The sequence below is a fragment of the Setaria italica genome, chromosome IX (genome assembly GCF_000263155.2).
Source record: "Setaria italica strain Yugu1 chromosome IX, Setaria_italica_v2.0, whole genome shotgun sequence".
Taxonomy (NCBI): Eukaryota; Viridiplantae; Streptophyta; class Magnoliopsida; order Poales; family Poaceae; genus Setaria; species Setaria italica.
The window spans coordinates 48,210,068-48,231,938 of NC_028458.1; the positions used below are offsets into that span (position 1 = coordinate 48,210,068).

Genomic DNA, 21,871 nt, shown 5'->3' on the forward strand with positions numbered 1-21,871 from the left:
TCGACGCCATCACGCCATGATCGTTGATCGATCCCTCAGCCGGCTGGAAAGAGCCCGAGCCGTGCCGTGGTGAGCGGCAAAAGGTGCCGCTGCGTTCCTGCCACGGCGTCCTCGCGGCGCCACTGTGCCACGGCGCCCTGCCGTGCCGTGGTGCGGGTGCGTGTCCGGTGGCGGGTGTCGCGTCCGGGGAAAAGGCAGGTGTCTCCCGTGGAGGGGCAGGGGCGCTGGAGGGCGAGGCGAGAGTCCCTGCCTGGCTGCCTCCCCCGGGCCGCGCGCGCAGCCCGGCCGGCATGATTGGCAGGCAGGCCTTCCTTTTCCGCGTGGAAGCTACTAAAAAGGCGTGCCGGCTGGCGGCAGCAGCGGCTGTGGCTGAAGAAGTGAAGGAGCAAGCACGCACGCGCCCCCTGCTCGGCGTCGACGACAGCCCATGTTTGCTGCAGATTCCGCTGCCCGATCCGGGGCTCTCTTGTCATCAGTACAGGATATTTCTGGCGCCCCTGCGCTGCGACGTGTGTGTGTGGTGGGGTGGCGGTGGGCGGTGGCGGCACTCTCTCTCTCGGGTCGTGTGGCAGTCAGTGCCGGCGCCTGTTTTGCGTGGGTTTGGGTGTCTGCCCCCGTCGTGCTCCTGCACGTACGTACCCCGTCCGCCGCTCGTTGAGAAGCAACGGGAGGGAGGGAAGCAGACGAGACGACCAGTGGGAATTTTTTTTTTGGTGCCGTGGAGTATATCCCAGAACCAATGCCCACTTTGCGTCAAGTAAAACGAAAAAAAAAAACCATGGTCATTGCCACTGTGTATAGATCCACGCTTAGCAAAACAGCGGCAACACTCGCAACCGAGTACTGTGCATTTTGAGAGCATTTTCGGCAAGGCTCGCCAATCTTCTGTCGGAGCCAGGATCATCCTTGTCTGGTCCAAAAATGATTGCAGCAGCCTCTTGGGTATAGCAGATAGATCCATGATGGATGACAGATGCCGCCACGTTCGTTCTCGCTTTCATACGTCCTCACGTGCTTGGCAGGCTGCGTCAAGCAACTTCGACCCCCTCCCCCCCCCCCCCCCCCCCTATGGTCCATGGATCTCATCGATCCAGACGAACGGTGCTTGGATTTTGCGGGGCAGGTGGTGGTGCCGCTCACAGAGACCGGCTCGCATTGCAAGTTGCAAACACGCGGCTCGGACCCAAGCGGATGTACGCAACACGGCGACGGTGAGCGCCCAACCGGCAAAGCCGGCGTCTCGCATCCTCTCTGAACATGGTGATTTTTCCCCCCAGCTATATCAGCCATGCGACCAACGAAACAACACCTCGTGTTAACGTGCAAAACAGAGCAGTGAACCGAACAACCCTGCTTTGCACAGCCATGGCCCTTCCAACTTAAAGGCTCTGGGTTGCGGCGTCCTCTGGGCTGTAGCAGCCTGCCTGGCCTGCACACGAGATAAAGGCGAACAGACACAGGCTCAGCTGCCTGCTGCAGCCTGTAGGGCACAACACTACCGGCTTTCAAGCTCTCTCGGCCCCTATTATAAAAAAAAAAAGCTTTCTCGGCTCCGGAAGGGCCGCCGGCCAGATGCCATCGAGCCATGTGGATGAACAGATCTCACTGAACAGGACTGTTCCTGACAAATTTGGCTGGGCTCAACAGGCCCTAGTCACCGGCTAGATACCCATGGCGCCTGGTGCGTGAACGTATCTGTCGAGCGTGCTCAACGAGTCGATGGATGTTAGCTGGGCGCTGAAGTTCTTTTGCAGGTCGCGCAAGAGCTCGTGTCAGCTGGTTATCAGGCTCAGGCTGTGGTGCATCGTAGAACAATGAGGTCGGTAGGCTTACCAATGCAACACCCAGCTAAGGGAAGGCATGGTCTTGCGGCTTGCCGACAACAGCCTACGCACAGAGAGGATAACAAAGCCACAGGGCACCGGCGTTATCCGGTGATTATTCACTCCCAATAGAGAAATATTGCTCCGTGTTTTTTTATGTTTCTGAGACAGCGAAAATGCTGCTCATGCAGAAAGCCAGAAACATGATGGCCTAAAACAGAGACTGCTTTGCAAAATGGCAGAAGTGAGGCCCATGACACTGCTGAAACACATGGAAGCTATGGCCTAATTCATGGGTTCTGAGGGTGACAATGCATAAACAATTTGACCATTGGTCTAGTCATGAGTCCCACCCACTAAAATTGACAACCAAATCAGCGGATTCCAATCCGGCCCGAGCCTGTTGGTCTGTTACCCTAATCATTTGGAAGATGACCGGAGGATATAAAAACGCAGGTGTCAATGGTAGAATATTGACACAAAAGGTCAACAAAACGTTGTCAGCTGCCTTCTGAAACTGCGAGTTGAGAATTGCAAAAGAACTGGGGATAGCTTTTCGCCAGCGCAGCGCGGCAGCACCATCCAATGCGAGTCACTGAAAAATTCATGGGATCCCATGCTTTCCAACTGTCCCTTATGCGATGTTGTGGCCACGGACCACGATGAATCGATAATGACGGACAATCAATCACGAATCAGCAACAGAAACCATCCCAAATTCAGGGAGCTAGCACTCTTGGTGTTGGTTGTAAAAGGATAGGCAGTTAGGCACTGACAGCTAGTCTTGTTTTTGTGTCTCCTAACAAACAAAACTGACAGGCTATAAGCTGAGAAACTGCATTATCAATTTATTGAGATTATGCAATGCATGCTACCACGACCACACACTGAGTTCTTATGACACGTCTGCTCTCATCATTTGGGAACTGATCCAATGATTTCCTGAGTGTTTTTTTTTTGCTATTTGGTTAAGCTGTGCAACAGATCAGTAGGATGGTTTGCAAAATTGCAATCTGTCAGTGATTTTGTGCTACGGAAGTGTAGGCACGCAGGCAGTATTTTGGGTCACATGCAGGGCACCACCACCCTTTGCTTGGAATCAAATTGTTCAATAGTACAACCAAACGTTCTTCAATGATTAGAGTTAACATGATTCCACCAAATGGACTCCATTCGGTGTTCCAAGCAATCAATGAACTACGATATACTAATCTATTAATTTTGTTGCCCAGCAAAGGGAGACATAAGATTTGCAAAAACAATGAAGCTGGGTAACAAGCAGCATGTCAGCTATACAACGTACAAGGGAGTTAGCTGGAACTTTGCCCCCTCAAAAAACCCCAGTTAGCATTGTGGGCCCGGAGCCAAATTGAAAAATATATACATTTGAATCACGAGAATTGATAATCAGTACGATACAAGTAATTACCAACATGAACCTGACTATACCTTGGCATTCTTTCTACCCGCTATTAATTGCGCACCACCTGAATTATCTCTTGGCGTCACAGAATAGGATAGAGTAATTTGTGTTGGACTGGGCTCTGGCCCCTCATGGAATTTGACATCAAAAGCAATGGATTGATAAAGACAAACTTCATCTTCTTTACAGTAGTAGACCTACAAGACATACCAGAACACGATCAGAGACACAATTGGTAATATCAACAACACAATATATTGTTAACTAATAAAAGAACAAAATGGATTCATGATATGCCAAAGAGCTCCTATAGACCTGGGATACCAATGACACATGGTTTAGCCTCTACATGCTAACTCAGCGATACACACACTAATTCAGAATGACCATATGAAGAGGACAATCTGCATTTGACTATTTTCCTAGCAGGGAAACTAAAGGTACCATCCTACAATAACCTGAAAGGATCACCATAGCATTTCATTTTTGTTTAAACCTGCTACCTTGAGGCAATTTTACCTCTGCTCCCATCCAATGCTCCATTCGTATTACATTCTTATACCTTTATAGGCTTAACTTGATCATTGGTCACATCTTGATTCAAGTGCCAAGAGCTTGAATGACTAAGGTGTTGTGTATTATCAAACAAATTAAATAATTTCAGTGTTGATTTCATGTTGCTACCTTGCAGTTTATCCTTCCCATTGATGACACTGATGATATCCTTTTGAACTTCAGTGACGCCAGCCCTTCGGAGTTTAGAAAACCATTTGCTGGCTCAATCTCGATTGCATTAGATGGCTCTGTTTCCACATCAAATTTACTGCGAGCTTCCTACGCCTCAGCAAAAATAAATGTTAATCTTAACATAAACAATCAAACAAAGAATATTACTGTTTGAATGTCGTGCCACATTCACTAGTGCCTATCAACAATAATGCAAGCTTGCAAAGCAAGATAATAAGAACAAAATCCTCTGGATATTATTGACCTTGGAGAAATGGTAACCATCAGGTACTGTAATTGCAAGAGACAAGAATCCTTCCATTGAAGAACCACCATCAACATTAATAACATCCGTGTCTACTGATAGCCGCCGTCTTAGGCGTTTCAATGTCTTCGGTTTTGGTGATGGTGGTTGCACTCCAATCAAATCTAGTGTTTTCACCTCTGCACCTTTCTCACTAAGGGTTATATACCTGATCGCGCTGTTATTTGTATCTGCTACAAGAAGCCTTCCTGTAACATATCAACAGTGTGGTCAGTAATGGAACACAAGGGTAATGATGAGGACGAAAATTTTCAATATAGAATATGGAGAAATGTATTTAAGCAGTAATTTTAGTATTGAAGACCTGGACCATCTTTCTTTTTGCTTGTGAATTTACAAATTTAGCAAAAGCTGTTGGGATTTGCTAGGAATCACTTGGGATTTGTGTCACCTTGTATATTTGGTCTCTTAGAGATGATGTAAAGTTTCTATCTGCTTTACTAACTGGACTTTGTTTAGGGTAGTTCATAGAGAGAGAATGCAAATGATTGATCGTAGAAGGCAAGTCAGGGTCATGACAGGCAAAAAAATTTCTGATGAGCTCTTTAGTTGCCAAATTCAATAAATCAATTATAGGAAAAAGATTATGCTATAAATACATGAGATCAGGTTGACTTGTATAGCAGTTCTAGTAACTCACAGCTCATGACTCAGTTTATTTCAAGAGAAACCACTTGAAAATGAATGAATTAAACAAAATTACCTTCTCCAACTTCAACGAGTCCTGCTGGCTCAGAAAGCTGCATTCAGAAATTTCAAAACAATTGTCATCAAGCAGTTCCTAGTAAAAACTACTTGTTTGTCAGAAATAGTAAAGAAAGCAACACCCTTTATCAATCTACGGCACATCACTAGTATAATGTAGCATCACAATTTAAAATGATCTGCACAATGGCTCTAACACAAATCAATATAAAAGAGAACAAATTTGTCCTCTAAGTATTAAGCTCACTTGAGCGGACAAGCCTGGACCATCCTTGTATCCTGCACGTCCAGTACCAGCAACAGTCGTAACTTTTCTCGTGACAGGATCTAGCCGTTTTATCTGCCATTTCAGATTAAGACAAGAAAAAAAATGATGACGACTCAGCAAAAAACAAAAGGCACATGATACAATTTATTATTATAACAACAGGTTTTGCAGGCACAGAACTGTTCCATCATCAAATGCACAACTGGAACTAAAACAAACCACACGTACTGTTGGTATTTAAAAGCTTATTTATTTATTTATTATATGGGTGATGGTAGACCAAGATAGTTCCTGACCCTAGCAGTAGCCCTTCATTCAGGGTTTTAGCCAGTTTGGTACCAAAAACCAATCCAACCCGGAAGAGTCTGGTTTCACGGTTTGGTCTCAGTGGTTTAAGTGGGTTTATACTGGCAATGATTCGAATACAGCATATCACAATGCCACGCCACGCAACGCCTACCTTGATCTCGCCTATAGCCTTCTCCGATCCTCACGGATCTCTGCTCCCCTCACTTTCCCCAAGAACAAGCAGCGCACATCAGAGAGAAACGACACACTACTTATAGCGTCACCAGGAGCTCCGATGCTTCAGGCAGGCACCACCAGCAGCACAAGGATGTCACCAGTGGCTCAGGAAGGAGCTCTGATCCTTCACTCGGGAAGAACGCCACCACTCCTGTCAGGATGGGGCTGAATCCCCAGTGTTACTTATAATGGGTTTGACTATTTGTTGGCTAAACAAAACCAGCAGTTGAAACCTGCTAGCACGGTTTGGTCTGGATTGGTTTGACGGTTTCAATGGGTTTGGCTTAAACCGTGAATAGGGCTACCTACCCCCTGGCACCCTCTGGCTGTAATTATCACATTATCTTTGTCAGCTGGTCTGGCACAGGATAGAACTGCTAGAAGAATAGGAGAAAACTGCCAAAGTTAGTCCATGAGCTCTAAGCCTACATACAAAGAGGGTAGTGCTGAATATCGCATCATTATGGACCCTACCATATGCTCACCAATATCAAACCTGAATGTCAACATGAGCAGTAGATCATCATAAGGAGTATCAGCACTGCTGATGCAAAGGGAAAAGTGTGGAGAAGACTAGTTGGAAAAGTATCAGGAGCTGCAGGTGAAACACAGCATGTGGTAATGTAGTAGGAGATTGAGCTGAAGGTGATGTCTCAGAAGGTGAAGCAGGACTCACAATTGGAGGAACAGTGGAAGGAAACAGGATAGGATGGAGCTGGGGGAGGGGGAGAAGAGTTCGGAGGAACTAGAGGCCAAGGAAAGAAGAGAGAACAAACTATGCTTTGAACAATGTCAGAAGAACAGGATAGGGAGAATATCTACAGACTACAGCCACAAACTTTATTCCACTAGGTCGTATATATAAGTATAGAGCACATGGGAAACCCTAAACATTTGACACAACTTAGCATCACGTATCTTACACTTAAAATAGGAACTAGATGATTATGTGTCTGAACAAGAGATTACCTTGTGATTGTAAGAATCAGCTACATATACTTGATTGTCACTGGCATAAACAACACCCAAGGGATGTTGGAGTAGTACATCTGAGCCAGTTCCATCGTAATCTCCAAACTGAACAGAACAGAAGAGTTTGATTAAAAAAAATGCTCGGTCAGCTTAGTGTTGCAGTAACTAGCCATATATCTTTAGTATCAAGAGACGAATACCCTAAATAGATTTTCTGCAAATACTGGATCTCCCCCAGCTAGCAATCTTGAGCCTCCTGTCTTCAGATTAACAGCTCGAATGGAACTGCTTTCACTATCAGCAACAAATAACTCCTGCAATTCTGTGAGAATAATTCTTGTGAGTCTCATGCTTGGTGCCGTGATCACAGACAGGACAGAAAAAAAAGGACTCGACAATGAATACCAGGAGCTAATGAAATCCCAGAAGGCTGTGCGAACGATGTGCTGGTGGCACTGCAACATAAATTTAAATTTTCAGAAGAAAATGCAACCAGAACATCTAAGACCAAATGAAGCACAAGGATGTGCAGGGCCAATGGCTGCTAACATATAAGAAGCAAATCTGTACGCTAAGACCCAGGACAGTTATTCTACTTCAACTTTCATAGTAATTAGCATAAAAAACAATTAAACGTGGCTTAAAACTGTTGGTACTTGTCTACAAACATGGCTTGAGCAATTATTAGTCACATGCTCCATGGGCAGCCTGCGTTGTATGATCACAGCAGATTTGAATCTTTTCAGACAGATAATGCCAGAAAATTTGCTACCTTGAGCCATTTAAATTTTTCTCATAGCCATCACCACTAAGAACTTTGGTTACACCATCACGTATGTTATGCTTCCAGATCTGGTGTTGCCCAGCCATCGCAATATAAACAGTCTCCTGTGAGGGATCATAGCAGACATCCCATGGCGAATTTAGGACCTACATAAACACTTTTAAGTCAAGCTTACTTTGTTCTATTAATGGGAAGTATGATATCATAAATTTGGCAGTGTTGAACTAATGATGGGTGCAACTCTGGTGAAAATGCCACAAATATTGAATCCAGTGGAAATTCAAAAAAAACATACTTTGAAGTTTTGATATTTTTTTTTTGAAAATTTGGCACATCCATGGGTTAGCTATGGATTTGCCAAAAAAAGAAATTGCAGAGTACGTTTCTGGATGGTTCATTACTTACCTGCATGGTCACTTGACTCTTATTCAAATATATAATATGAGGAGGTAAGTAAGAATGATGATGATTCTCAAAGATTCTCAAAAACTCAGTCAGTTGTGCAAGCTGCCATCTACCATGTCCTATTTGGGTCAAAGCCACACTGTGATACAAAAGCTGTGGTCCTGTCTGGAAACATTATCTTTTGCAATATGCATCTATCCATAAAATTTTTTGGCTAGATAATTAGTGTATGAAAGATGGGCCATGTGATTCAAAAATGCAGCAAGGGTGCACTGGAGTAGCGGCTGGAAATAAAACAATGGATGCAGTAGATCAAATACATCTAAACTTAGTGAGAACAAAGTGTCGAGGAACATAAATTCTACAGCCCATGTTCCTAGGCACAGGCAACTCAAATTTGAGGTTACTTTACTTGTAAAACGTGTTATATATCTTGTAAATGAATTGGTCGATGAATCATGCATCTGAACCATGTAAGGCATATGCGAATATTTGTCCCAGAATATCTGCAAGTGTTTTATGAATCTGGAGAACAGAATTTAATTGTAAGCCCACAGGGCTAAATTTCATATCTTTATGGGTCGCCAATATTGTGGTGGGCTATGACAGATCTTTGGCTCTCACTCTCTTGGTTCACTTGTACGAGAATCAACTTTTAGACTGAACAATGTAATGTCAATGATCTTAGCATAGTTTTTAACTAAAGTTCTTGTCTCTCTAAAAGCCATTAGTTACACTTGAGGCTAAACCAAACAGTGTTAAGCAACTGACTATGTGCCTCGTGGGAGTTGCATGAAAATAAGGTGCTCATTTTTTATATTATGGTTCCAGAATTGTAGCAGGAAAAGAAAAGTCAAGCCATGCCTGATCAGTTCCTTGACCTCCTCCTTTGTAATCGGAACCTTTAGTCCCATTTCCAGCTAGTGTTCTCACAGTCTCGTCCACAAAATTAATCTCTCTGTAAGGATAAAAAGGCATTAAGATGAGACAAACAATGATATATTGAACACAATATTGATCTGAACACATACGTAACTATGCTAACCAAAATATCAAAGGAACAATTGCTAAAAAGAATATCAACGGAAGACCATGGCTTAACAGAGACAAAAACACAGTCTGTTCCATTTGAAGCATTTGCATTTCTTTTGTTTATTTATGAAACAATACATGCAGATCCCTGTAAAATGAAAAGTAGGGCCCTTCTGACATCATCAGGCGACATGAAGTGAAAAGAGAAGAGGTCGAGCAATCACTAATAAAATCAGAAAAGATAAGAAGAAAACACTACACTGGCAAATAATCAACTACATAAAAAACTTAATACTTCTTGATCTCGTGTATCTTTATTCCTTATCATGGTTTGGGGTTTGGACTTCAAAAGAGATGAAAGAAACTGCAGATTTCTAATGTGAAAATTGAGACCTGGCCAAAACCCACGAGAAGACTACCTAAGGGTATTATGGAGGGGGAGGGAAAGCCTAGGTGAGAAAATAGTCTGCGAGTTCATTGTTCATATAGAAGGGATGTATATCAGACAACAATGTAGACTATTGTCAAACGAATTTCTCATGTTTGTAAAAATAGTTTCTAATAGAACAGTATGATCAGTGCTTAGGTTTGAAAAATCAGCTAACCAATGGAAACTGAATGTTATTTTACAAATGAAAACAGGACACCTGATACACCCAAGTACTCAACACAGCCTCTTAACCTCCTTAACATATCTCCTTAGTCCTAACGCCAGTTACTACCTTCCCTGGGTGCGGTTTTTAGTCCTATGTTAGTTCTAACACACTCTTAAAACTGTGGATGGCACTAGTTGAACGATGTAAACAAGTTTCAACACAACTACCAAGTTACACAAGAGTAGAGAAACAAATGAAACTGCACAATGGCATACAGCTCTCTATATACCTACAATCATAAGATTTAACTGCTGAGACTGCAAAAGCTACTGCTATGTCATTTTGCAAGTTAACAGAAACTGAATGACCTAACAGAATTCAGTCAAGGTACTTACCGCAGTGCATGGTTCTCAGTGTCAGCAACATATAAGACATTCTTTTTGGAATTGTAAGCAAGACCCTGAAATAGGTGGCAAGGGATATAAGTTGTATGACATAACATGGATAACAAAAGGAAGTTCAGATAAAAAAGATCTAAAATTTTATTTCAAAAATAATTTACACTTAAGAAAAAGTGCATCAGCTGGGATCATGCTCACTCAACATGGCAATGCCCTCCATTGAGGGATAGTGTCTATACGTCTACTAAAGCCAAGTTTATCTCAAAAAATGAGCACTCATATCGTGTTTCTGAACCAAAAAAAAAATGCAATCGGAACTTGGAGGGAATTAGGGTGGTTTTTAATGAAGAAATAGGCACCCAAGTTTGAGTCGAAGAGAAACTGAACCAGTGGTGGGAGTGTAGACCAACAAGACACCAACTGAGCTAGGCTAAGTTCCTAACTTCCTACTGACATTTATTGATTTGTACAGGCAACAGTAGTTGTGTTTCCTCACCTGAGGGCGGTTAAATAGGGCAGCATCAAATGAGCCATCAAGCAGTCCTTCCTCGGAACTCCCAACTTGGCATATGAACTGCCCTTCCAAGTTGGTCACCACCTAAATAGCATAAGAGAGGGGGGGGGGGGGGGGGGGAGGGAGGCTATTAGTTAAAAACAAATCAACTTCATGTTCGCAAATTAGTCTAACTGATGTTATGTCATATTGATAGAAACCTGAAAGAACAAGAACAGAAGTACTCACAATTCGATTATGATTACTGTCTGATATAAATAATCGATTGTTTTCTACATCAAGTGCAAGTTTCCCAGGAAATTTTAGAGGTGAAGTTAGTAAACGACTATCCTTGTCCTTCTCCAATGCCAAGGGAAGCGGATCATTCTGTAATAATTTCCTCTCTTCATAAAACTCAAGTGCTGCACCAACTACATCATCGAGATCCTGAAAAGAGCATGAATAAATAGATTTTACTGGATGTAATTATGAACATTCAGCATGGATATATGTATGGACAATAACAAGGCTGAAATAGTGAAGCTAGATGGGTAACTCATGTTTTATTTCATTTTCTTCTCTTTTTTTGGTAATGGGGGCAAGCATTCAATTTAAGTAATATGAAATTGTTTATGCAAAAGTCATGGAAATAATTTTATGCGTTCAATAGCCAAATTTTGAAGGAAACGACTCAGTAAGGATGATAAACAATTAAAATATTCCTTGCAGTACGTCACAGTAGAGGTTTATTGGACAACAAGCACGCACCGGTATCTCTTATACTATCTAGAGCCATAAGAAATTGTTCGGGATAAGTAGGTCGATCCAGTTCCGTAGCACCAAGTAATTCAAAAATAAGACTGTACATGACTAATCTATTATCTATTATACACCATATTGACAGAGTCTCTAAGTTTTACTAAGCCAACAACAGTTTGCAAACATCAGGGGTTTGAAGCTTTGAAAATAGGAAAACAATGACAACAAGCTGGACACCTTCAATATCAAACTTACAATGCTGGATTACTGATCACTGAACCGCTAGGAATACCTTGTGCCGGTTGGGGGGTCGTTTATTGGAGTAGTTCTGCATATTCTAGTTATAAGCTGTGTTTTTGGTTGGTTTTCTTTCGTTTCTAGTCGGTTAAAGCCTAGATGTTGTAAGTCAGCTAAAAAGTGTTTGGTAGTACTTGGAGCAGTAAAGACCCGGCGAAAAAGACACTGTAATTTCGTTATGATGAGTAATGAAATCCGGGTTCAACCGTTGTGGAAAAAATGATCTTAAGGATGCAAAGACAAACATTTTTAAGAAATTATGTTAGCACACCATGATTCTCTTACAAGAGAAATGCCTCGGTACCTTTCTATGACCTTCACCTGATATCTGTGCTAGAACCTTTCCATTGGGCCCAATAAGAACAAATGTAGGCCAAGAGTTCACACCGAGTTCTCTCCACAAGTACATGTCACCATCATTTACAACCTTCAAAATGATAACATCTCAGGTAAGTTAAGAATAGAAAAGTAAGCAACACAAAAAAGGTTCTCCAACCATATGAAAATGCCGATGCAAAAGGTAGTTGATAGGTGTCTTCTGATATGGAGTACATGTTAACGTGAAACAAAAACAAATAAAGCAGGTACCTGAGCAAATACAGATTATGCAAATTGAGTAGGGACACGAAATGATTGTACTTCATTTAAAATTTCAGAAGGTATATTGTTCTCATACCGGGTGAGTAATGTTGTAGCGAAGAACAGCATTACGAATAGCATCAAGATCTTTTTCATTATCAAATTTGGCAGAGTGCACACCAACAACAGTGAACTGCACAAAATCAAGCAACATATATGTGAAGTTCCAATATATTGCCAACTTCAGACACGTTAGACAAAAAAGAGTGTCTTGCATTCGATTATATAATGCAGCCATCATAGGAACAATAATGGCTTGTCTCATTCCAAACAGAACATGCTACTAATTGTAGAACTAAGAAGTTAAAATAAGGCTAGCTGCATCTGGCATGCGATCTACTACCCACTTCATAAGTTGAATTTTTCCATAGCGCTGAATTCAAATTCAATACAAATTTACAATTGAGATCAGAAGTTCTGTGGTATGGCATTGAAGTGAACATTAAAGTTTCAGGACAATGAACAACCATATGATCAAAGTACTGAAAGTAGAAAATGGAAAAAATAACCATGGCAAATAACAGAGTACATGGAAATTATATGCCAAGGCCTACAACAAAATACTCTGGTTGTTGTACTTCTGAACTACTAAACTAATAGCTTAGAGATCATTTGTTGATTTCAACCAAAGGGACTTTTGTTGCCCAAGAATACTTAACCAGACATATAATCAGGACCCAATATGTGAAGAGAAAACAAATGCTCACAGGTTTATCTTTATACTTCTTCTCTACAAATTCCAGGTCTGGCAAGACATGCATGCAGTTGATGCAGCAATAGGTCCAAAAATCCAGCAGTACCACCTTTCCTTTTAAATCCTGCAGCACAAATTTACACAATAATAACTAAGTGTTGAATCATAGTTTCCCAGACTTAAAATTTGCAGCAGATAAAGAAATTCAAGGTTAAAATTGCAGTCATGCATCATGTTTTAGTCCTTAATGAAAAAATATATTCTCTTCGGCGAGATAAAAATCATATTTACCAATTACTACTACAAAGCATAAAAGTCTACCACCTAGAACAGCTTTCTATATTGCATGAGTCAGGGAGCTACCCTAAATAGCTGAGATGCTTAGTCGATTACATTTCAAGTTGAATAAGTGAACAGGTGCTGAACTTTTTTTTTGGGTGTAATCATGCACCTAGAGATCGTGCTTGATGTTGTTTCAGGTATTGTAGGTATGATCAGTATACTTGTATGCAGTTGAATCTAATAAATGTTCATTAAAACTGTATATGCATGAGTAAAACATCAGCAATGGAGCATCCTGACCACAAAGAGTATCATCAGTATAACTGTCTTTGACTGAAATTTCTTCACAAATGTTAGAAGGCTGTCAACTGGAACTTTTGGGCTATGTTAGTTACAATCTAGGCAGTCCAATTGTGATACATGCAAGATCCTCATAGTTCGAATCCAAAACCAGGGACATGCAGCTGGTAGGGTAACAAAATTGCAGCTACAATAATAACCTAAAATGAGTTCTTAATTACTCTTCCAAACTGAAGTGGAGCCGTATTCAACCAGTCAAGCTTTCTTGGAAACTCAGGAACATATGTGGCAGAACCCCTGTGATAAAATTTGAAAGAACATTAGTGTCTAGCTGCAAAAGAACAGCATTGGTACAATAAGCAAATCCAAGTCTTACAGGCCTTGAAAATAGATGAATATGCATTAGTCGGTTACCAACCCTGATTCAAAATCAGCTAAATACTTCTTTATTTGTTGAGCTCTTGATGACAGTGATTCTCCTGCAAGCAGATGGTAAGATGAGTCGACATAACTGATTTAAGTCACTGAGGACTACTTTCTTTTTCTCGAACACGCAGGAGAGCTGCATATCATTATAATAATAAGAAGAGAAAGAGGTAAGAACCCTTACGAACTCACACCAACTCGCCCCACGTAGAGTTAAGAATACATGTGCGCCATTGTAAAAACAAAGAAACGACCACTACCAAAATCAGAGGAGCAAGAACTCCTACCGACCACTGTCTGGCACAAGGGCAAAGAGAAATTAAATACCCTTAACCCCAGCCAAACTCCAGAAATAAAGTTCCTCCCTAGCGAGTGACAAGGCTTCAGCTATGTTGGGACAGGCACCATCAAACACACACGGATTAAGATGCTTCCACATCGTCCAAGGTCCTAAGATGATGGAGTTGAGACCTTTTCAAGCCTAACCATCAACCAAAGTTTCCACCCTAACACCACTAATCAAAGGAGAAATTATCTGGCTGCGCAGAGAGGGCTTGCAGTCAGGGGGCGGAGCTAGAGAAGAATAAAGGGGGGTGCGGCACCTTCACAACATACGTAGACATTCAATTTAACATGGTGAAATTTTAAAGGTGATAAGAGACTATTAATTTTTTCTGGGTGCGGTCGCACCTGGCACTCATAACCTAGCTCCGCCCCTGCTTGCAGTCTAACCCCTCAAAGGATAACAAAAATTGCCACGCAAAGGCACAAGAGATGAGCAGATGCTTTGGAACCAAATATTTCCGAGCTAGGTTTCAATCCTCTCTCTAGATATGCCAAAGGAATCAGTCCCAAGAATTACCTTGCAGGCCCAGCCTTACAGCCCACAATGGCACCAGTTAAGCAAGATGGAATTTGGAATTGCATAATAACGTTGTGCAGTATTTAAAAAGGTGCTGCACCCTAGGTGGGCAGTTGGGTTTCACCTGGCACCTAGGCAGCGATCAGGTGGGCTAGGCAACCAGCTAGGCTGTCTAGGCAAAAATTAGGTGGTAGGCAGGAGGGTGCTAGACTGTTAGCGCCCAGGTGAACTGGCCGGCCAATTTTTAAACAGTAGCATTGTGTTAGGCTCGTTATTTACTTTTAGCTCGCACCAAAATTCCAACTGGGATGATCCTTTCGAATTAACTGACACTTCAAATTGTTTGCAATCACGAACCTGTAAAATCCTCCTTGATCTGGATTTCTTACCTTCATTATTAACAAAAATTGAACTACTTCCACCTGTAAAAAAATTCAGCAGCCCTTTGGGAGATGCAAACTGCATTGCCTGCATAAATTAAAAGGATTTTTTGACAATTAATCTCAATCTAGTTAGAGGTACCAGCAAGAGTGATGACAAGAGCAAAAGATGCGAGACACTGACATGGAAACTCAGCTTTCAATATGAATTGTAGAAACTAACGTGTAAAAATTCATGAGAATAACCAAAAACCAGTGTTAATTTTAGCACAAAATTTAAAAGTGGACCCTCGCATCAAATCGCGCTGTTATCAGTAGTATTAGTCATTAAAATCCATTCGCATAAAATGTAATATTCTTCTATGAGATGATGGCCATGTTCATCAGTTCTAGTAGTATTTAAGATTCACAGCCTATGAAACAGGCACACTCTTATTAAATAAGATATTCCACAGAAAACTCCGAAGTCCTATTGATAGCCAGGCTGGCCTTTCAGTCAAAAAAAATAGCCAGGCTGGCCCCATAGTCAGTGATATAAAGTGGGGACAGCCATACAGGTGACAAAAAATGAATATTAGAGCCCCAATGAAGTGAGGTGAAGAAGAACAAGAAAGCAGAATCACAGAAGGTGTCTTCCATGGTGAGAACACATGAGGCCTGTGTGGGACCCCCCGGTCAGGGTAGAGTTCTGATTGTAAACCATCTCTAATGTAATTGGAGACTATGAACAATATCAAGCCAATCAGTAAACAAAGAGGATAAGGACTAAGGAAGAATCATTCCTCCTCAAGTAACCGCCATTTGACTTCTCATGTCTCGGTGATCTTTGCCAGAGGCTATGGGCTATCACATAATCACATGCTAGAAGATAAATATGGTTTATCTAATGTGGAAACGCCTAGCACAAAGATACAAAATGTTAGCATAGACCCTCAATTTGTTCCTGAAGATGCTATCATTTGGTTTCATTCAATACAAAATCAAGGCAGATCAAGATCCTTTTGTAGATAATTACTCAATTTCAGAATAGTAGCCCAATTACCCTATGCACACAAACCCAGGATGACAAAATTGATGTGCCTGTTAAATGATGCAATTTCAGTCACTTAACATGTTCACATTGATAGCAGGAAAGAATGTGATAGTTACAGCATCAGTTTCCTCAAACGACAACTACTTTAAATGGAGTGATAAAAGTAACTGTGCCACAAAGGTCAAACCCAGAATCCACTAGAACTTTAAGTGAGGACTAGACTGAAACCAAAACAAAGGCAAAAGGAGCACACTTCTAAAAAATGCAGAGTCTTTTCGAGTGCCATGCTAGTGTGCAATGAAAAGTTTTATGCAGCTTAAGTATTTACCATTTTAGCCCACTACGAACTGTACATTGGTCACGATAAAAAGTCTAACCCTAGTGGTACAACCAGACAATAATGGAGGATAGTAACCATACTGTATTTTGGCATCCCCAAGAGGTCTGCCCCAATTTTTGCTTATCCCTGTGTTTTCCCACATGGAACTTGCATGCAATCTAATACTTCTTTACACGTACAATTGTGTAAAATTCCAAAGCTATAAATAAACACCGTAAATATACATGTAAGAAAAGAACCATGAAACAAGTTGGATGTGTAACAACTGTACCTTCCAATTTCTTACTGCAACAAAAACACAGGAAACGGCTATTCCCAGACTTCCGTACCTCAATATTTCCCGTCGAGAACCCAACAGCCTGCAGGATTCTTTACTACATAAATTATGCTTTACAAACAGTCATGACTACATAGTAACTTAGTTATTAGAACAACACTATTACATTTCTTGGAACATGGGAAACAACTCTATGCAAAGGAAAGATAACAGCTCAGGTGGTAATTATTCAGTCAGGAATTTTCAGTGGGAAGAGCATACTCCCAGAAAGATATTTCAAATAAGACAGGATGTAAGTGCGCATTGGAAACAGTGAAATCAAGTCTCAAGAGCTATTTAAGCCTTTCCTTTTGGAAGAAACTGACCTTACCCTTCAGTTTTTGAGGTTGGAGAACTTTGTGTGCCAGATACTCCAGCATCAGTTGCCCCATTCAGATTCTCAGGTGAAGCATTTCCTATGGAACTAATATTCCCAGAACTTTCTGCCCCTTCATCTGCATTAATTGTCTTCCAATCAGCACCAAGTACTCTGGTACAACCAACAGGAGATGTATCTAACTCCGTTATCAATGAAATAACCAATTTACAACATATATTCAGGCCAGATCAGTTTGGCTACACGGACACCCACAAGTTTCAACCGAAATTCAGAAAAGCAGCATATGAGCCATATTCAAGCTGATGGGTCAGAACCAATGTGATGGGTTTTGCGCAAGAAGATCCAAACGTTTTTATTTCCAATTTTTCATACAAGAGATATGTTATTGGACAAAAATATATTTTGCTTGAACTACATACTGTGGCGAGCATTAGAACCACCATACAAAATGTCGTTAATTGAAACATCTCCAATGTTCTTTCTTATGAGCGAGGGACTGCCTTCTTGTAACGCATCTTCCTCTAGAGTAGTCGTCACAGCGATACACCTGCAAGATGGGTGACCGGAAGAACTATTTAAATGAATATTTTTCATGAGTAATTAACTGCATCCTGACTAATAAGGATGTGGACGCAATTTCATGGAAGTAACTGGCACATCAAAGTAGCTACTTAGGACGTGAAACAAGGCAGAACTTTAAGCACTTGCATTGCAGTAACATTTATAAAGATTTAGTTAAGAGCCAAACTGCTAGAACTTGAGCTTTATGATCAAAATAAGCAGGCATGTTTCTGACAGAAGGGAAAACATCCAATACACACCTCATTTCTGCAGCTTTTGCAGCTTGAACACCAGCAAGAGCATCTTCTATCACAATGCACTGGAAAAAAAAAGATCATCCAAACAAATAAAATATGATAGAAGGAATGGATATTAAATATTTCCATATCAGCGCTTAGAATGATAGACTTTGGTTTTCCTCATGTCTAACAACAAAATAGAACACATATTGATTATAAAATTTTGCTCTTAAGTGGGAGAGCCAGGTGGTAGAATAGCATTGAACTTTGAATCTTACTCGTACCATTGTATTAGGAAGAAATAATATGAGAGTTTGGTACAGCATGACACACTCTAAGTGTCCGCCGGGCACTGCTTTTACAAGTTTGAGACTATACTAGCACTAAGACAGCTAGGAACAGAGCTGCAACATAATCTAGGTATTACTGCTAATGTTGTAGAACAGCCGCAAGCATTCAAACGTATTAACCAAAGCCATTAGCTAATTGCAACAAGATAACTACAGTCCTTCACACCACTAGATTTCTATATGTCTGGATTTTTTTATTTTTTCATAAACGAGTCACCCACTATCCATTCTGATTTACAAGATAATTTACCTCACTTGTGTCAACACCTAAGTTCTTTGATGCTGCCAGGAATATGTCGGGAGCAGGCTTCAACTTTTCAAATGCATCAGCAGAAACAATGGCATCAAATCTGAAATTCAAAATGGATCCATCAGCACCACATAAAAAGTGGTGGAAAGATTAAAATGAGCACAACCGTAAATCTTCAGAATTCTCTGAATTCATAGGTGGTATATTGAATTCTGACAGTTGTGGTTCAGCTCAAGTCTACTAGAGGTATACAATATCATAATATCATCAAAGTTCAGTTGCTGCGTTCATAATTATTTGGGCTTTGGGTCTGTCCAATGACAAAAATAAATCCATGGCTACTTCTTGCATTCAGTTTAAACCCATAATATAGGAAGATCTAATTAGGCTCCAAGAGAATTAGACAAGCATATGAGAGATCTATAATATCAACTAACCCCAATCCAAAATGTAAGTCATTTTCACCATCCCCACTTATACCTAGTGTAAGACACTCTACACTTTGGCAGCACTTTCCCATCCCTCTTTCCTATTCTACCTTCATTAATTGCCTTGCCTTTTCATTTCCTATGCTCTCATCTACTGTTATGGCCTAGGGCCTGTGCATGCAGCAGCTGCACATGCATTGCATTCTGCAATTAGATAGCTAGCTATTAGATGCATCTGTTAGTGAGTTGTTAGTAGGCATAGGTGCATGCGGATAGCTTGTTAGCCACATGAAGATTGTTTAGTTTGCAGGTTGCTTAGAGATAGTGTTTGTTAGTTGTGCTATCAGGGATGCTGCCGATTAAGAGGCAGCCGTGCATCTATTTGGTTAGGCAATGAGTAATGAAAGTAACGTTCCCGCAACTCCCTCATGTGTTTCATCAGCCTTGCGCCTCCCCTTCCTGAGTTTCCTTCTTCCTCTATCTCCCTCTTTCAATAGGGCTTTCTACCACCAAGGCATCACTATCCAGATCCTCCCTGACGGTTGTTTACCATTTAAACCCAATCTATATCATCTACTCTAATTAATTTCTTAAGAGTCACTGATTGAAGGGTAAACATAGTCATCTCACACACACCACATTTCTGCGCCAAAGTCTAAAACAACTTACATTTTGCACTAGCATCATGAGAGGCATATAATAAAATAATGTATCCCAAATAATGGCATCATGAGAGGATACTAATAAAATATGTCAGAGCAGGTGACCTACCATGGACTATGTTGGCTAAACACTAATATGGCCATATATCATAGTAATATCAGGAATAAATTGTAAAAGGGGTAAAGAAAGGTTATCTTTGGAAAGTGAACACAATTATGTCATTAACTCTTGTGATTCAATTCAGAACAAAACACTTACAGAGACACAGGCAAACCAGCAGCAGCCAGATTTGCATCCACCTTAATCCTATCAGCGCTGGATGCAACAGCAACCTTAAGACCAGCATTTTTGCACTGTGTGGACAAAGCAGGTCTTTTAGCGTTGCTACTTACTAGACTAAAAATTATTTTAATTAATTTTGCTGCAAATACCTCCATGATGAGCTCCAACGCCCCAGGAAATCCAATGCCAGAATTTAGCTTTGCATACTGCAGACAAAAATAAAGCTGTTGACTATGCTGTGATCCAATTCTGATAAACAATTTGATAAAAGAGGTTGCATTGATAATCTAACCTTGTCAAGATATATCTCAAAAAACCTCTTTTTGGCACTTTCAGGATTGAAATCTTTTACTCCTTTTACTCTTGCAACACCTCCAAGGAAATTCGCCTCACCTAAGCCAATATATCCACATTGAGAGCACAGTACCAGAAAAAAAAAATCCGAAGGTTCAGATACACCTTTTTACCCCAAACATGCAGGAGAGGTTTGGATGTATTTTTGTACTTAAGAATTTGCAATAATATGATGGGTGGACAACATGATTTTTTTCTTCTCGTAGGGTCATCCGACTATGGAAAGGTAGGCAGTTAAGGCATGACAGCTCATGATGATTATTATCAACATGCCACAAAGGCACAAACTAGCAACCACTGCTGCTACCTAGGATCAGAGGAAATGCTGGTATCAGCATCCCCAAATTATGGAACTTAGAATATTAATTAACTTGGGAGCTGCAGAACTTTCTAGGATTCAAACGTAGCGACATAACTATTATGATGCAAGCATGTGACCATAAACGTGGTGGGCTGTAACAAGCATTCTGACACACCAATTTGTTTAGAGTTGCATAAATAGTTTGGACGGGCCAATCGAGCTAGGCAGCTAGTAGCAACTATTCCAGTTACGGTAGAATCACGGCAGTGCTGGCCAGGAGCATTCCAGTCAAGCACCATACAGTCATACACAGCTTTAAGAAGCACGGAAATGTAGGGGATGCGAGCATAAGGATGCTACCGTCGCAAGTCGTGGATAATCGAGTAAGGGAGAAAACAATGCGGGGGCGCCATGGGCAGATAGCCATTGATACTAGAACCTCCAGGTAGTGACCACTAACCGGTGCCCATGAAGGGGACGAAGTCATCCACGGTGACCTCGACGCCCATCTCGGCGAAGACGTCGACGCCGGCCTGGCGCGAGGGCTCCTCGCTGTTGCAGAGCACGCCGTCCATGTCGAAGAGCACGGCGGAGACCTTCCCCCATGCCGGCCCCTCCGCCACCTCCGTCCCCGGAGAAGAGGGGGACGGCGCGGAGGCGGCGGCGGCGGCGGCGACGACGACACCGCGCCGCCCGCGCCGCGGGAGCTGCACAGCCGCCGATAGGGGCTTGGGGAGGAGGAGCGGGCGGGGTGGCGGCGCCTGGGAGGTGGGCGGGTAGTGGCGGGACGCGAGGAGGCGGTGGAGGCTTCCAGACGAAGGCGCGAGGTGCCGCGCCATGGCTGCTCAGGCCAGGCTTGGGTGGGGCTCGCCGTGTCGGGAGCGTGCCGTGGCGGAGCGGTGGGCGATGGTTTTTGTGGAGTGGATGGAGGGACGGCTCCTGGACTCGTGGTTGCGCACTTGCGCCGCTGCGGCGCACGAGTGGAGCGGATGAGTGGGCCTGTCCGCCCGTGGACGCGGTGCGCGGCTGCTGCTCGCGCTTGTCATGTGGCGGACACGTTGGCCCCGTGTGGCCTTATCTTTGCCGTTATCAACGCCGATCACACAAAAGAAAGATGTTTGATGTTTCAGGTGAAACCGCAAAATAAGGTCTGGTTTAGTTCCCAATTTGGGATAGGCAAAATTGGCATTTTGCCATAAATGCGCAACTGTAGCGTTTCGTTTGTATTTGTGAATTATTATCCAAATATTGACTAATTAGGCTCAAAAGATTCGTCTCGCAAAGTACAACAAAACTG

The 21,871-nt window shown here is 42.0% G+C and overlaps 1 protein-coding gene across 2 annotated transcripts; it reads right to left on the minus strand.

Moving 5' to 3' along the window:
• Positions 1-3,012: 3,012 nt before the first annotated feature.
• LOC101776349 (protein SUPPRESSOR OF QUENCHING 1, chloroplastic) lies at positions 3,013-21,528 on the minus strand. Of its 2 annotated transcripts, none has more exons than XR_215945.4 (28): positions 21,035-21,528; positions 20,212-20,312; positions 20,069-20,125; positions 19,896-19,990; positions 18,547-18,646; positions 17,968-18,026; positions 17,566-17,693; positions 17,138-17,261; positions 16,762-16,849; positions 15,127-15,205; positions 13,868-13,928; positions 13,671-13,746; positions 12,881-12,991; positions 12,211-12,306; positions 11,839-11,961; positions 10,728-10,925; positions 10,482-10,583; positions 9,980-10,044; positions 8,821-8,914; positions 7,540-7,697; positions 7,173-7,222; positions 6,968-7,089; positions 6,765-6,872; positions 5,250-5,342; positions 5,001-5,037; positions 4,446-4,485; positions 3,931-4,080; positions 3,013-3,443 (listed from the first exon to the last, which is right to left on the minus strand). XR_215945.4 is itself a non-coding variant. In XM_004984539.4 (28 exons), exons 1-28 carry the CDS (start codon positions 21,411-21,413, stop codon positions 3,267-3,269), a joined length of 3,279 nt encoding a protein of 1,092 aa, XP_004984596.1. In that variant the 5' UTR covers positions 21,414-21,527; the 3' UTR covers positions 3,013-3,266. The 2 variants fall into 2 exon arrangements, 1 of the variants encoding a protein (XP_004984596.1); XM_004984539.4 differs by having other exon boundaries at positions 4,238-4,485; positions 21,035-21,527.
• Between the last annotated feature and the right edge of the window lie 343 nt (positions 21,529-21,871).